Raw genomic sequence first — 16,625 nt, 5'->3', positions numbered from 1 at the left:
GGCGGCGACGAAAAAAATCGTCGCCGCGCGCCGTATGTGCGCGGGAAAGAGCGTGCGTGACGCGCAGTTTAACTGAGAGCGAACGCACGGCGGAAAGCAAACGCGACCGTCGCGCGAAAGACCGTGGGGGAATGGGAGGGAGGGAGGGGGTGGGCGACGTCGTGCTGCGGCAGCAACGGCGCAAGGGGAATGGGCGGCTCAGTCTCGCAAACGAAAGGAGGAAAGCGGGAAGGCAACGCGAGAGGGAGGGGGTGCGTTTTCTACTCTGCCCGCAACAGCGCACTTATACTTTGAGTGGCTGTGGCCTGTCGCCCGCGCCGTATCTTGAAAGCGATCTGCAGGCTGCTCATAGCTTTGTATGCGTTGTGCTTTAGCCGCTCAGCTTCCGTTGAAGCGATAGACCCCACGAACCTTCGCTCGCTGCTGCTTCTGCGCTTGCTGACGCCATCGTTTTGACAAAGGTTGTATGCAGTCGTCGAGTGGGTCGTCGAGTGTTTGCTTGTGCGCGCTGACACCATGCTTGTTAATTCACTTAGTAAGCGAATGTGTCCAAGTTTATACAGCCGATAAAACTACTATCCTTACTCCGTATAGCTTTCTAATTTGCTATTGCAATTGATGCTTCGCCTTTGAGGCGAGACTGCGACTTTTTCGCCTGCCGCTTGCCGTAAATAAATCCTCCTATCAGAGTGGTGGAGGTGAGGGATCCCATTCAAGCCTGGAGCTCCGAAGCAGGACGTTGCCCACCACCGCTCTGACAACGCCTGATGACACCACCCAGCAAGGCGCGGCCGAATGTCAATCGGTCATCGTGTCCAGCGTGCTGCGCCAGCACGATCCCGCTTCCTTTAGCGGCACCGATTACCATGACGTAGAAGATTGGATGTCGTCGTTTGAAAGGGTGAGCAGGCATATCAAGCGGGACGATGGTACGAAGCTAGGCTACGTCCTGTTCTACCTAACAAACGTCGCAAACCTCGGGTTTCGTAAGCGTGAGTCTGGCTTCGCAACATCGGCGACTTTCAAGACGAGCTTTGCGGAAGTGTTCGGTCACTCCGCAGTGCAGAAGCTTCGTGCTAGGCGCGTCTACGCGGGCGAGCTTAGGAGCAGGGCGAGAACTTCACGATCTCTATCGAAGACGTCACTGACTTGTGGAAGCGCGTGAATCCATTGATCGAGAAAGACAGGATGCAGCACATCGTGAAATGCATAGACGACGACGCCTTTCATATGCTGCTGGCTAAGCACCCGCGCAGCGTGTCTGAACTCGTGATCTTGTGCCAGAGCTTCGACGAACTACGCAAGCAATGCGTCTGAGCTGGCCGGTAGACGTCCACAGACGATTCCCTCGCTGCATTGCGCTCCTGTCGCAAATCAAGGAACTTGTGCGTGAAGAAGTTACTCGACAGCTTTCTTTTTTCCCAACCACTAAAGTGCCTACGCGCTCTCTGACCCCGACCATCCGACAGATGACACAGGAGCAGGTCACCGAGGCGTCGAACAGCGCAAAGACCCCTGTCTCGCATTCCTCTTGAAAGTTATTTGCGCCGCTTCACCCGCTGGACAACCCCGCCGCCAAGCCACGCATTTCGCAATACGCGATGCACGTTTACACCGCAGCAACTACCAGGAGCATGGAGGTAAACGGCTGCTAGTCATACCGAAGCAATTGCGATCCATTGTGTCTGCATACTTTCATGGTGACCGGCAACATGTCCATACAGGCGGGCTGGAAACGTATCAGCGGCTCCGCCACAGCTACTACTGGCACAGGATGTACCCATTTGTCCATAAATATATGCGGTCTTGTTCCGCATGTCAATACCGGAAGACGTTTCACCATACACCCGTTGAGCAGCAGCCTTCACCATGTCCTCCCCGCCCGTTTGTACTCATTGGAATCGACTTTTATGGACCGCTTCCATGCTCTGTTGCTGGCAATCACTGAATAATTGGCGTGGTGGACCATCTCGCGCGATGCGCAGAAACAGTTCCACTCTCTGCATCTGGTGCTCGTGACGTCGCTTCCTTGATATGTTTTTCCTTCATAATGCGCCATTTCATTCCTCGTCATGGTGCACCACGGGAACTGCTGAGTGACAGAATGAATGATGAATGAAAAGCATTATTTACGGAGCTTTTTGAGTCCGTGTATTTTTTCCCAACATCACAGAAGAGCTCCTCCGCTCGTGCCGTATTGTTCACCGTACAATCTACTAACTACCACTTTCAAACCAATGGCCTCACTGAAATTTTCAACCGCACGATGAGAGACATGCTAGTGATTCACCTTGATTCTTGCCATTCCAATTGGGATGTCGTTTTCCCCTTTTTTTCGCATGGCCGTGAAATGTCCTCCGTACTTGGCATAATTTTACCGTATGCCCTGAACGCCTCCGAATTCAGTCCAATTTCCGACTTCGCACAGCATGCCGCCAGCTGGCACGCTCATTCACGTCCGACACCCAAGCCCTCCAGAATGATCAGCGAGACAACAATAAGCATATAGAGAGTTTTGCTGTTGGATCCCTCGTCTGGCTCAGAATACCGTTATACTTTCGTGGCCTCACTTCCCAGTTTGCTGCCAAGTATTACGGGCCATACCGCGTCAACGAGTGCCGCCTTATACCGTCACTAATGTCACTAAGGCCGTCAACCCATCCTCAGACAAGCGCCATTTTTGTCTTTGTCAAGCGCCATCTTTATGTTGAATCGGCCGCATCTGGCTGGCATTGATGAAATTGAGGAGGCAGAATCGGCCGCATCTGGCTGGCATTGATAAAATTGAGGAGGCGCTGCGTCAGACATGGACGCCATCTGGCAATACATCTGGAAACATGGGCTTGTGCAGAGGGTTTCCTTCCTCCATGGCAGAGGGCGCTCGTCGGCGCGCAGTCGGGGAAACACGAGCTTGTGCAGAGGGTTCCCTCCCTTTGTGGCAGACGTCGTTCGTCGGCGCGCATAGCATGGCATTTTCAGCGCAGCTTAAGAAACTAGGGTCTTTAGAGTTACGTATCTATGTATTTTCTATTAAAGGAACACACCTCCTAATACTTACCTAGTGATGTTGCGCCTCAGATATGCGTAATATTTACTTTTTGATCGATAACGTTCACAAGTATGAACAGCCGTACCAGTTTAAGTAGTGTGGGCGGTAAGCAAGTGGTCCAACTTTGGCCGGGTGGCTGAATCGGTTGACAGACAGACAGACAGACAGACAGACAGACAGACAGACAGACAGACGGACAGGTCAAATTTTCAGCGTTTAAGTTCCCCAAGAAAGACTATCTTCTTTAATAGACAGAGTAAGAAAACGTCTTTTCATGTATCGAGGATAAAAACTAAGTACAAATTAAGGTACTTTGTCGCACACTTTGACAACGGTATATCTCGAAAGTAGCAATAAACCTTGGAATCTATTCCAACTGCATCTGAGGTGAGCTCACAGGATATTCGCCACGAGATCTTTGAGTGGTGCCCTGTCGCGTGTGACGTCAATGAGGGGACTCCGCGGACTCCGCTTGCTTGCTTGCTTTCTGCGTGAAGGTAACTAGAAGCTGTGGGCCGTCCAGCTCTGCGCGAATTTTTGGAAAAGCGAGTCAGCAGGTTTGTCGACCAGAATGTGCGGAATGGCCCAGGGCAATATTCCCTGCTAAATCGAGCCGAGTAGTCGTCACCACGCTAAGCGTGTATTGCTCCTAGCGTCCTGTGCTAGTCATCAGTGTGTATACGTGCGTGTACAGCGTTGGTTTCTCGCCATTTCTGTTACGTTTTCATGGCGCACTCATAATAATTTGTTGGCCTTTTTTTGACAAAGAACTGCGGGGTTTGGCCTTCAGCTACGGTGCCTGCGCTTTAATGGCGTGTCTTTTCAGCGCATACTACGTGTTACTCACTCCGTCTGCCACAGACATTCCAGATTTTGTTGCTGCCCAACGCGTTAAGCATATCACGAACGAAGTTGGATGCCATTCTCAAGAACCTAGATGGTCACTGCGGTACTTTAATGCATGCACTGCTTTAGCGGCATTGCAGCAAAATGCGGTATTAAACGTCTGATACAAGGGCGGGAAAAATTAATGGCTAAAGCAAAGTTACGTAGTCTTGTGCTGCAGTACTGACTTTCCCACTATTTCTGCTTAAAATGCATTACTTCTACCGTTACACAGCTCGCACCTGCATGTTAGTCGGCTCAGCGTAACCCTTTGCTTCCTTGCTCCTACCATGGGTAACGCGCACATTCGCCGAGCTAGATTCGTCCAGCTATGATAATTAGTTCTATCGCGTAACAAAAACAGGCGACAACATTTTCTTAGATCACCGTTTCCAATATAGTTTTGCCATGTAAGCGGTTCATAACTTTTCGAAACTAAACCAAGAAAATTTATAAGTTTAGGTTTGCTGGGAACTATACCGAATAAGTTGCTCGAGCGCTAAACAGTTAAAGAAAAAGGAGAAGGGGGCCGACGTATAAAGGCGAAATGCTTACAACCTTTGCTGCGGTTTATTAACATAATATTTTTATTATTATGCTGATAAAATAATGCTCTTTGAGTGGTTTCCGGTAGTCGGAAAGTGCACTGAGCAGAAACAGTATTACGAGTATGCTAACCTAAACAAACAATCTTTTTTTCTACATTAGAAAGTGGTAATCAGGTTTACTTGCAAGAAAATAGTGCAAAGCATGCTTGACAGCTTGACCCACTAATGTTCAAGGTAAACTGTTTCTCAGTAAAATAACGAGATATTTGCTGCCCGAAAAAGCTTAACATTTGCAACCCCAAGTTGCTGGAATTACGTGCGAAATGTGAAATTCGCATTCAACTACAATGCCGCGTTGTCAAGGCAAAATTTTGCGCGTGAGACATGCGATCGTGCTTCATTTCCAACGCTACGTAGCCTCTCATTTACTGGATCGACGAGATGCTTTATGGCTGAGTCACGAGAGCGTGCCTCTGCCCGCGAGATATGGGGTCATGTGACAAATAAAGACATATGTAAAAAATAAATTCTGAGATGTTACGTGCCAAAACCACCATAGGATTATCAGCCACATAGTGTAGGACTCCGGAATGGTTTTGACCAGCTGGGGTTCTTTACCGTGCACCTAAATCTAAGTACACACGAGCGTCGTTGCAATTCGCCCCCATTTATACGTGCGGCCATCACGGAAGATGTTGAATCAGCGACCTCGAGCTAAGCAGCGCAACGCCAGATCTACTGGGCGATCACATAGGGTGGTTATATGTAAGATGCATTTAATATACAAGGTCTTCATAATGCTGGCAATAATAAAACTAACACTAGGAAAAATACAGATAGTAATGGGAGACCGTCGTGGTACGCGAGCACGCAGACAGAGCGCGAGGAAACCCATGAAAATGGGGCTATTTTAGCCGGAGTGTAGCAGACGACAAACGGGAGTCCCCCGTCTGACGTCACTGGAGTGCCGTTCGCAGCGCCGCCAACGGTAGCGCATAAGGCTAATAAATTGTAATATCTAATATCTGCCATAAAATATTTGTATTCAAACCTAATTAGGAAACAACTTGAGACAGGCCGACAGCGGTGTGGACAAGGGGGCACATGGGGGGTAGCCAATATTGTAGTTTACTAGTACATTAAGAGGAAAACTGAAACTGGGGATGTGATATGCAATGGTCACCTAACGCGCAGAGGTGAGAACCAGTGGCCTATCAGAGTTACCGAATGGATGCCCAAGGAAGAAATGCACCGTCGAGTACGGCTGAGAATACGGTTGGAGTGACGAAGTTAGGAAACTTGCAGGCACAACTTGGAACCAGCGAGAGCAAGACAGGGGCCACTGGTGATCGCTGGAGGAGACTTTTGTCATGTAGTTAAGATCGAAATATGCCGATGATCACTGCTTTTGAAAAAGTGAGAAGAAAGAACGCCCTATTGAAGCAATGCTCGAAGAATTCATGAAACCAAAGCTATTGTATATCCGGCGAAATCATTAAAACGAGAAACCTGTCGTTAAGTCGCATATGGGCTCACGCCTCTTCGGTCGTTTTTATCGATGAGTTGGGGGGGCCGTGTTGGTTAGGAAAAGCCAATGACAGGGAAATTTAGGGGTGGAAGTGGTACTGTCCAAAGCGGAATTTTTGTGCTGTTAGCATTCTTGATGCTCCCATTCTCGCAAAATTTTGAACAGCACATATCAAACACGTGCACGCACTGACAAAACGACATTGCACAGGAGCTCCAGATCGAGCTGAAGCGCTGGAGTATTTCTTTTTGTACTTGTTGACAGATTTATCTTAAAAAAGAAACTAGTACACGTTATAATGAAGACGAAACAGGCACTGATGCACAATCCGTCGGGAACGTGACGTCACACATGCTACAAGGTGGACACACCGTGTACGCAACTTCTCGGTATCCGGTATCTTGAATCTGAGCAATTGTTTTCGGCACTAAAGTTTTGTCCGAGAAGATGGTTCATTTAGAACTTCCAGTGAAGGTGGCAAACGTGAAATCTTATAATCCCGACATGATTTCCGACAGTAGCACTTCAAGAAGTGGAAATACCATGTAATTAACCAATGGTTTAACGTGCTTTCTGTTAAATCATATTTCCGATGGACAATATACCAGTTCTTGCTACATAGTCCTTAAAAGTAGTTTTATTGATTTAATTTTTATTTTGGAATGCTGTGGTCTTGAACATAAGACCATTGCAGGTAGGTGTACATATTTCTACAGCCACGTATTGAGACGAAAAGAAAGAAATCCATTAAGGCAAAGGCGTCAACAACAAATATACATAGCAGACAATACTTCATCAATATCATCACCGCACAATATCATAAGAGATTATTAATTTCAGCGCGTTAGATCCACGCACCGTGTAGACCCCAGCACGCAAAAAATCACTAATTAACGAATACGCATTATCAGCAAGTTTGTTGCAGTCGATTATAGTAAAAACAAAAGAGGAATATTTGTAACTGTTAGTTAATCCTAATGATTTGGTTGATAGAGAATGTCGCATGCGTGTAGCGTAATTACTGGAGTAAGTAAATATTTGGGATGTGTCACTATTGTAGTGCCTATTTATTATCTGCAAAATCAATTTGTAGTGACAAGTACGATTCCTATTACTGACATATGGTAAACCGCTTTTTCTTAGAATGTCCGTGATGAATGTACGGCCACAGGAATTATATAGATATCACTGCGTTTTTAACGCGATAGCGTTAAGGGCCCCATGTAGCAGAAAATCCGGCGTTGGCGTAAGCGCCGGCGTCGTTGGCGAACATAATCTTGCCGAGGGAGATCATCCCAAACCACCCCGACCGGGCAGGCCCTTCGCCTGATGCCAGCCGTTAGTGAGCTAAAGTTGTATTTTTGAAAGTAAAATCCGTCAGGAAAATCATAGACTAGGACTTAACCACAATTTACAGACTTGATTGTGTCGGATTGTAATTTGAATATACGAGAAAAAAAGACTGATAAGCAGCCAGGGATATTTGAATGCTATCGTGTTCCACTGTTAAAGGCGAAGCTAACGCGTCCTCCATTTTTTAGCTCTTTCTAATTTGTAAATATTGGTCTTAGTGTAGGGGTCCCAGATTATTACAGCTTACTTTAAGAGTTGTCGTACAACAGCATTACAAACAATGAACCGAGTTTGAGAAGCAAACCTTAATGCGCTCCTTAAGAAGAACACATCAAGAACAGCACTATGAGAGACACTACCGATATGCTTTCCCCAACAAACGTTATTGGAAATTCAGATGCCCGGATACTTGTAGGATGTGACTTCGGAAAGCGCGTAATTAGTAACATCATACTGGTAAAGGAAAATTTTTTGTGGGATTCTCGTACCTATGGTTTTATCAACATTTATCACCATTTGCCTCATGTCGCACAAACATTTTACCTCATGAATGTCGCTATTTAGCTTGGTTTGATTTTGAGTGAAATTAAGTTTTCGTGAAGAACACAGTCATCAGCATATAACTTAACATCGACAGAAAGATCGTGATAAGTAACATTGATAAATATAGGAAACAAAAGCTCTTCAAGGACAGACCTCTGTGGGACTGCAGACTCAACCACAATGCTCTGACAGTGGATCCAAGAGATATATGTTCATCATTTTTTTATTACAACTTGACCTAAGAATTCGATTTTTGTGCAAAATTGTGTGCAAAAGCCTTACAAATGTCCAGAAATGTAACATCACTTTCTTTGCCTTCTTCATTATTTGTGAAAAATCATGTATTGTGTCTACCAGCTGTGTACATGTCGATTATCCCATCATTAAAGCATGTTGAACTTGTGATATTACGTTATAGTCTCCTAGAAAGTTAGATAAATGTTTGTGAACATGTTCAAATTGCTTGCATGCTGTAGAAGCAAGTGAGATTGGCAGATAATTTTGTATACATTTCTTGCCACCACTTTTATAGAAAGTTTATTTCTGGCGACTTTCCAGTTATCTGGTTAAGCACTCTCGCCAGCAATCATTCTATATATCACACAAATATTGGGAACACCATTGCGCGTACTGCTTTAGAAAGGCATTTGGCATATTATTGGGGCCGGGGGATTTCTTTTCATCAATATTTAACAACAAATTAAACACTCCAATTTCAGACGTAACATTAGAGATATGGCGTAAAGACAAAATAAATGTTAGGAGACGATCATTGTCGCAAGGGAAAGCAGTTTTTAAAAAGTTATTAAAGGCAACGCCCGCTGTATTATCATCCTGTACACAAGTGTAATTTATTCAAAATGTATAAGCAGATCTAAAACTTGAAACAATCCCCCTCCAAAATTTCTCAGGCGACGTTTTATTAATAACGGGAGTTGAGTAGCAAAATAGTTTTGCTTATCATGGGCAATCTGATGTTTAAATTTTTGTGACTTCTCTTCAATAGCGGGAGCAATACAAACGACAGTTCAGTTTTTCTCGTTTCATGAGGCATTTTAGCCTTTGCGGCAATTGCTACGTTTCTCTACTGATCGAAGGAAAGTTAAGCTTCGATAGGTTTGCGAGCATGTCCGGTTACCAGTGACCTGGGTTTGGTTTAGGGCAAACATTTATTGGTGTGCAAAACATTAAACACTGCGAAAATGAAGCCGTAATGTTAATATGTATATATAACATTAAATATTTATTATTTAAATTCGCGATTGGCATCATTTCAACGAAATCGCCTAATTTGTACCCCATATATACTTTCGGTATATATATACCCAACGGTATCAACACGCCAAAGCGTGTTAACATGCCAACACCATGTCATCTTTATGCAAACTCTGTTTTTGTTGCACATATTTGTTGGCTATATTTGCTGCTCTACGAACCTATTCAAACCTGTCCTTGCAACCATGCCATGATGAAGAAAAAATTTTTTGCTCTGTTTTTGTTATACCACGTTTGACATATGCAATGCTGATTCGACACGGGTTGAAGCACCTTATAGCAACATTGTGGCATGGGGCCCCCTATACTATGTATGCATTTAAGCACAACGCCTTACCGTATAATGTATGCCCCGACGAAGAAGGCCGGAACGCAGGCAATAATGTATACTTGTTTTCGTACAGGCGTCCTCAACTTACAAGTTCATATATATATATATATATATACCCACAAGTATCTGAATGGTTGTTTTATTTTATCGTCAATAATTTTATCTGGAAGTAGAAGTTCACAGTTATGTGCAGCAGACAGATTAACCAGCAATGGTTGTTTCGAATTTACTTTTGTTCCGTACTGGCAAATTCTAACGTGTTGTCGTGCTCTAACCATTATCATGTTCTTCTCTTGCATCCTAGACGTGCAGAAGAGGAGTCTGTGGGTATCACAAATGGCCGTAGTTATAACCTTAACTTCATACCGTTTCCGTCTCCTGTCCAGAGAAGGCAGAGAACTTTTGGTACTTCGGAAAATAAAGCAGTTGGAAGCAATATTACTCACCTACGTTGGTTTACTTGGCTCTTAATCTGTGAGAAATACTCTCTTTTTATAGCCGTCTATGCATTGGCTATAGGTGCTGAGGTCGTGCACGTGTAGACTGCTGGACGGATGGGAACATCAATCAGGCACAGATATAACATGTTTGCTTTGTGGAAAACAGCTAGATTCCACAGTACACGCCGGCAGGCTATGCCTAGACTCAAATAAGGCTATGCCTTAGACTCGAAATAAGGCTATGCCTTAGACTCGAATAAGATGGCGGCCACATAATTGAAGACGAATCTTGTTTTTTGTGTGCGGTTTGTCCACTGGCACGGTATCCGCGCGTTCTAATCTACACCAGGCAATTTAAACGCTCTGGTGAGTATGATTTTAGTGCAGTCGTTGGTAACGGCCGCTAAATTTTTCTTATTCACAAATTTTCCAGTTTGCTTACAGAAAACCAGAAGGGTCAGGACTAAAGGCGCTAGCATGCACCTGACTGAGGCCCTGACACCTTTACAATCTGCGCTCCAGCGACGCAATTGGGACTCGGGACAGCGTAAGAATAAACAGAAAGGGACAAACAAGTGGGGGAACAAGGAATTCATCAGGCAGGTTCGAAAAAAAATTATACATGCAATCAAAGAAAAACAAGCACAATGATGTGCAGGAATTAAAAAAAAGGATGAGCAACACATTTTGGCCGAGTAATAAAAACGTAATTAACCATATTTGTAGTACTGCTATTTCAGTTCTTGACGTCACGAGTTGGAACATTACGCATTCGGGACCGAACATGGGAAACACGCGACAAAAACAGACATAGTTCTTTACTATGTCTCACATATGAAAGCACTACAGTATTCATTAGGCTCAAACTGGCATGAATAAACATTTAGAACGTAAAACACACATAATTCACATGAAAAACCGCACATCACACCAACGAGCTATGTTCGGTAACAAATATTCCTTTTGTATAATTTTATTGAAGACGATTGCTATATTAGGTCTAACATTTGCTTGTTTTCATTTAGGAGCTTAGGAATTTTATACCTCAAGCTTTGCATCCTATAATTAGTTCTAATCTTAGGTAGTTTATAGTTAATCACATGAAAGTAGCGGTCTGTGGTCGTTTGAAGATAGATAGACTCAAAATTTGCCCAGTTGTCTTTAATTTGCGTGAACATATAAAGTGAGAGCTTCTCTGTTTAAATAAGATTTGGTGCAACTAATTTATACCTCATTTTATATGGAGATGTGGTATCATTGAAGCGGACGCGTTCAAGAGCACGAACAGCTCTCTTCTGTAAAACCTCCAGTTTATTTAAATTGGTCGTCGTTGTAGAGCCCCATATCAGTAAGCAGTATTGTATATGGGACTGAGTTAATGCATGATATATAACCGGTTTTAATCTATTTGGAATTAAAGAACCTATTTTCCATAGTGCGCCAATTGTTCGAGATAGCTTACTTTGGAGGTGGGATATGTGGTCATTCCACGATAAGTATTCCTGAGAAAATACACCTAGGAACCTTATACTGCTCGTCTTTTCAATCACTGCGTCTTCAAAACGCAGGTTTAAACTATTATGTATATGCTAGTTTCGAGCTCTGAAGATGACATATTTCGTTTTACTTGCATTCAACTGCAACTCATTCGCATCTAACCATATTGATAGTTCTCTTAGCTATATATTAGCTTTTAATTCGAGTATGTTGCAGATGTCATTCATATATAAAAGAAATAAAAGGGGACCTAATATCGAGCCTTGTGGTACTCCCGTTGTGATTATGTGTTGATCAGAAGAACAGCTGTTTATTGTTACGTACTGTTTGCGATTTTCTAGGTAACTTTTGAATTACTGATAAGCATGGCCCCTTAAGCTGTAACAGGGTAGCTTATTTAATAATATAGAGTGAGTAACTGAGTCAAACGCTTTCTTAATATCTAAAAATATTCCCACCGTAAAGTGTTTGTTTTCAATATTCTCAACTAATGTTTCTTTAAAGCCTAGTAGCGCTAGCTCAGTCGACTTGTTTTTCTGGAATCCAAACTGCTGGGGTACCATCAATTTGTGTTTTCCTAGAAAGTCAGTGATTCCTCTAAATATAACGCCTTCAATTACTTTCGAGAATACATTCAGAACGGAGATAGGACGATAGTTTCCTAAGTCATCTTTTTTTCCCACTTTTGTGTACAGGAGTTACGCGTGCTACTTTTAATTCATCGGGAAAGTATCAGTTTTTAGAATGCAGTTACAAATGTGTGCGAAGGGAACTTAAATTGTTGACGCTACAGCTTTGATCGGATCAGCCTTAATCTCATCATCACGAGCTGCAGTTTTACTATTTAGAGATGCAATTATTCTAATTATTTCGAATTCACTAGTAGGCATCAGGTATAAAGTATCAGAACAAGCTATGTTTATATATTTGCTTGGTTCAACTTTTATCGTATGATTTAATTTCCTGCCGCAAGTTAGGAAATGCTGATTAAGTTTGTTGGAAAGGTCTCAACCTGTGACAGTTTTGCAGGCAAATTTAATTTCATCAGGGATTAAATGAATGGGCTTTGAATGACATATTTCATTATAGATATTCCAAAGTTTAGTGGAATCATCAACGCCATCAAATTTATTAGCGTAAAAGTTGTCTTTTGCTTTTATGATTTCATTGTTTAGTTTATTGGGATACCTTTTATATTCTTTGAATTTATCTCTACCTTTCAGTCTCAAGAACTCTTGAAACAGCTTGTTCCTGCCCTGTATTTGTTTATAAATTGAAGGTGTCATCCATGGTTTCCTAACCTTTTTATTTTTTTTCCATATAACTACTGGGAAAGCCTGGTTGTATAAGTCCAGTATCTTTTCGTAGAATCTTGAAAACAGACCGAAGCGCGGTCTTCGTTCAGGACTTAGGACCAGTCTGCATCAAGCAGGATCTGCTTGAACACTTCTATTTTAGAATCATCTATTCTTCTAAATTTATGGCATTTATCATATTCTTTCTTCCTTACTGTTTTTCCTAAGATACAAAAGACAGGTAAATGATCACTAATATGGATAGATAGTGCCCCAGAGGCTATATTGTTTTCCACACTATTTCTATAAGAAATATCTAGCATTGCTTCATGGGCAACAGTTATTCGCGTGGCACATTTTACGAGATTTTCACAACAATAACTAGACAAAAGAGATGAAAACTCTTTTTCTGCAGGGCTGTTTGACAAAAGGTTAATATTTATGTCACCAGTAACTATAATTTTTTTCGAAGGAGTTGACACATATGCAAGAACATGATCAAGATATTCGAAGAAGCGCGCGACATATCCCGATGGAGGCCTGTATACAGCAATTAGGTAAGTGTTGGAAAACGATACTGTAACGATTTCGTAGTGATTTGAAATCAATGAGTATTCTTTTTCCATAGAGCAATCAACATCATGCCCTATGTAAACAGTCACACCACCACCCTTTTTCGACCTGCGAAATACACTAAATGCCATTGAAATACACACAAAAGCCATTGAACAGATAGACATACCTATCACTCGCAAACCATGTTTCAGTGACGCAGAGTACATCAAACTTCAATGACATCTTTTCCAATTGGCGCTCAATTTCTTCCCCTTTGTTTTTCAAACTAGTGCATTGAAATGTAGCATAGAAAACGCATTGTGTGTCCACGCATTCTGTTTTACGTACTGGTTAAAGTAATCTGGACTATACATTGAACCATCCATGGTATTTACGATTTCAGCGAAGAAACCAGCGAGTTACGCAGGCAGAGCATTTATACCATCTTCTCGAGATCGCTCTCAGTAGAAATTTTAATTGCCGCGTTTCCTGGTTTCTTGCGTGCGAGCACTGTTCCGCGATGTTCCCAAACGAACTGGTAGCCTCTTTCCACTGCCTTTGAGCGTGAAAGATAAAGAAGCTTCTTATATGGAGGTGTGAAGTTTTCAAAAAATCTGACATCCGACTCTCTTTTTCTCAGTAGCTTAGCCTTTGCCTTCCATTGCTCTTTCATCTTGCGAGTGGCAAAACGAATGATGATGGGTGGCACACGATTGGGGCGTGAGGGCAACCTGTGAATGCTGTCAATGTCAGAGTCAGTCAATTCCTGTAGCCCCAGTGGCTCACCGACAGAGTTTACTACGGCCAACAAATTCTCATTTGTTGTTACTTGAATGCCGTGAACCTCTAGGTTCTGTCGCCTACTATATTGCTGAAGTTCATTTAGCTCTTTCTTCAACCGAGGTATTTCTTGCTTTGCATTTCCCGCTTCTATTTCAGTCACCCTTTTCTGAAGATTATTTATCGCCTGGTCTTGCTTGTTCAACCGCGTTGCAAACTCGTCATATTTATCAGAGGGCATTTGCACAGACACAAACTATTTATCAATTTATCAACAATTAATCTCGTCTTGATGGGACTCCCCGAAAAACTAAATCACATAGAGTCCCTCAATCACACAATATATGCGGACGATATTACTATCTGGGTCTGTGATGGCAGCGACGGATCAATAAAACAACGACTCCAGACCGCAATAAACACAGTAGAGGAACACCTCATAGGAACAGGCCTCACATGCTCTGCAGAGAAATCCGAACTTCTCTTATACCGCCCCACACTTAGGGGCAGGCCTCCCAAAGGATACGACAGAAACAAGGCTCATGAGGAAATCGAGCTACACACCAAGAACGGGCGGAATATCCCAATAGTAAATCAGCACAAGGTACTGGGTCTAATAATCGAGAACAAAGGTACAAACGGGGAAACCATAAGGAAGTTAGACAGAAAGGTAACGAACACCATGAAATTAATCAAACGAATTACTAACAAGCACCAGGGTATGAAGGAAGAAAGTATCATACGGCTCATACAATCAGTCATAATCAGTCAGATCACATGCATAGCAGCCTTCCACAATTGGTTTGCAGCTGAAAAGACCAAAATTAACATCCTCATAAAAAAGGCATACAAACTAGCACTAGGGATTCCAATCAGTACAAGCACAGATCTATTCCTAAAGTTAGGACTCCACAACACACTGGACGAACTCATAGAAGCGCAACAAACATCCCAGGTGGAACGACTAACCAAAACCAAAACAGGACGGCATATACTACGCAAGCTAGGAATGAATTACCACAATCAATACGGGGAAAAGACGACGATAACGAGAGAAAATTCGCGACAAACTCCTAGTAACAAATATACCCAAGAACATGCATCCAGTTTACAACAAGGGCAGACGCACGAGTAGAGCAGAGAAAATGATCCGAAGCTATGGCTCAGACGACAGAGCAGCCTTCGTAGACGCTGCTGAATACACACACAGAAATAGCTACGTGGCAGTAGTCGTAGATCACACCCAAAAACCCCTTACAAGCGTGTCAGTTAATACCAAACATCCCGAGACAGCAGAGGAGGTAGCCATTGCACTAGCATTGGTCTCCACAAATGCTCAATACATAATTAGTGATTCTCAGGCGGCCATTAGAAACTATGCTAAGGGTAGGATCTCTCCTGAGGCGTGGGACATCATCATAGTCAACAAAGCAAAATTCTCTACCGCAGAGAAGAACGGCAGGCAATTGCTCAGGTTCCCAGCGCATACGACTCCAGCAATTCACGCAATCAACCCCAACGAGGTAGCACACCGCGAAGCTCGAGGTCTTACTCGCCGAGCTGAGCAAGGAGTGACTTCCATTGGTCAGGGAAACGCGGAGGAGGAGATCTGGAGAGAAAAAGACAGATTAACAAGATTTAGCGATATTACAAAATTCTATCAAAATCAGAGGCGAATATTACCACCGCCTCACACTAAACTGAACTGAGTCCGTTGCTTGGAGGCGATTACAAACGGAAACCTATGTGAGTCCCGTGCAGTTAAAGACGTTCTACCCCGAGATATACGCCAGCGATATGTGCAAGCTATGCAAGTCTGCTAGAGCCACCCTTCAACACATGTTGTGGGGAGGAACAATATATCAAGAAAAAATGGCAGTCTCCCCGGAAAATCTACGGGCGCGGTGGTCGGCCACGCTGCTCAGCTCTGAACTCCGAGACCAACTTTGGGCCGTCCAGCGAGCCATGGATGCCGTGCGGGAGCAACAGCTCCCAGTGGCCATCTAGGCGGCCCCAGGCCCGGGCCTCCCAATCGCCGGATTTAAAATAAAGTTATGTCACTCATTTGCACAGAACTCTCAATACTATCAATGGTTTGTTTCATTCCTAGGACTAATTCCATTTTCTCGGCGAGAGGCAGCAAAGTGGTTAGCATTTTCTGAATGTTGCTCAGTTTATCAACAGTGCTCGGGTCTTCCCTTGTCTTAGAGTCGTCATTTGACGGCCTGCCATGGTCAGGATTTGCACAGTAACTGCATTGCCAGTCATTTTGCAACTGGATATTCATCTCGTTAAACGCCTTTGCTGTCACTCCCAAACACTTTCCTACATGAGAACATGCTTCACACTTGATGCATTTCAATGATTGCTGATTGTATAAGAAATGTTTGATGCAAGTGCCACAAACATCAAGCATCACCGAATCTTGTGAGCCCGCCATTAGAACATGTATACAAATGTCACTCGTGCGACGGCACAGGCAGCAGCAGTGATATCTGAATAGTGTTTTACGCAATAGTAAAAAAGTGTAATCTACCAACCTGCGA

At 43.4% G+C, this 16,625-nt stretch overlaps 1 protein-coding gene across 1 annotated transcript in view; it reads left to right on the top strand.

Moving 5' to 3' along the window:
- The window catches only part of LOC119445420 (A disintegrin and metalloproteinase with thrombospondin motifs 20-like), a 33,050-nt gene extending 23,102 nt beyond the window's left edge, over window positions 1–9,948 (top strand). Inside the window, exon 5 of the mRNA XM_037709713.2 lies at window positions 9,817–9,948. Within this exon, the coding sequence (XP_037565641.2) occupies window positions 9,817–9,858 (42 nt within the window). The 3' untranslated portion in view covers window positions 9,859–9,948. The remainder of the gene's footprint in view (window positions 1–9,816) is intronic.
- The last annotated feature ends 6,677 nt before the right edge of the window (window positions 9,949–16,625 follow it).

Source organism: Dermacentor silvarum, chromosome 3 (genome assembly GCF_013339745.2).
Source record: "Dermacentor silvarum isolate Dsil-2018 chromosome 3, BIME_Dsil_1.4, whole genome shotgun sequence".
Lineage (NCBI taxonomy): Eukaryota > Metazoa > Arthropoda > Arachnida > Ixodida > Ixodidae > Dermacentor > Dermacentor silvarum.
This window is presented reverse-complemented; position numbering and strand designations above follow the sequence as displayed.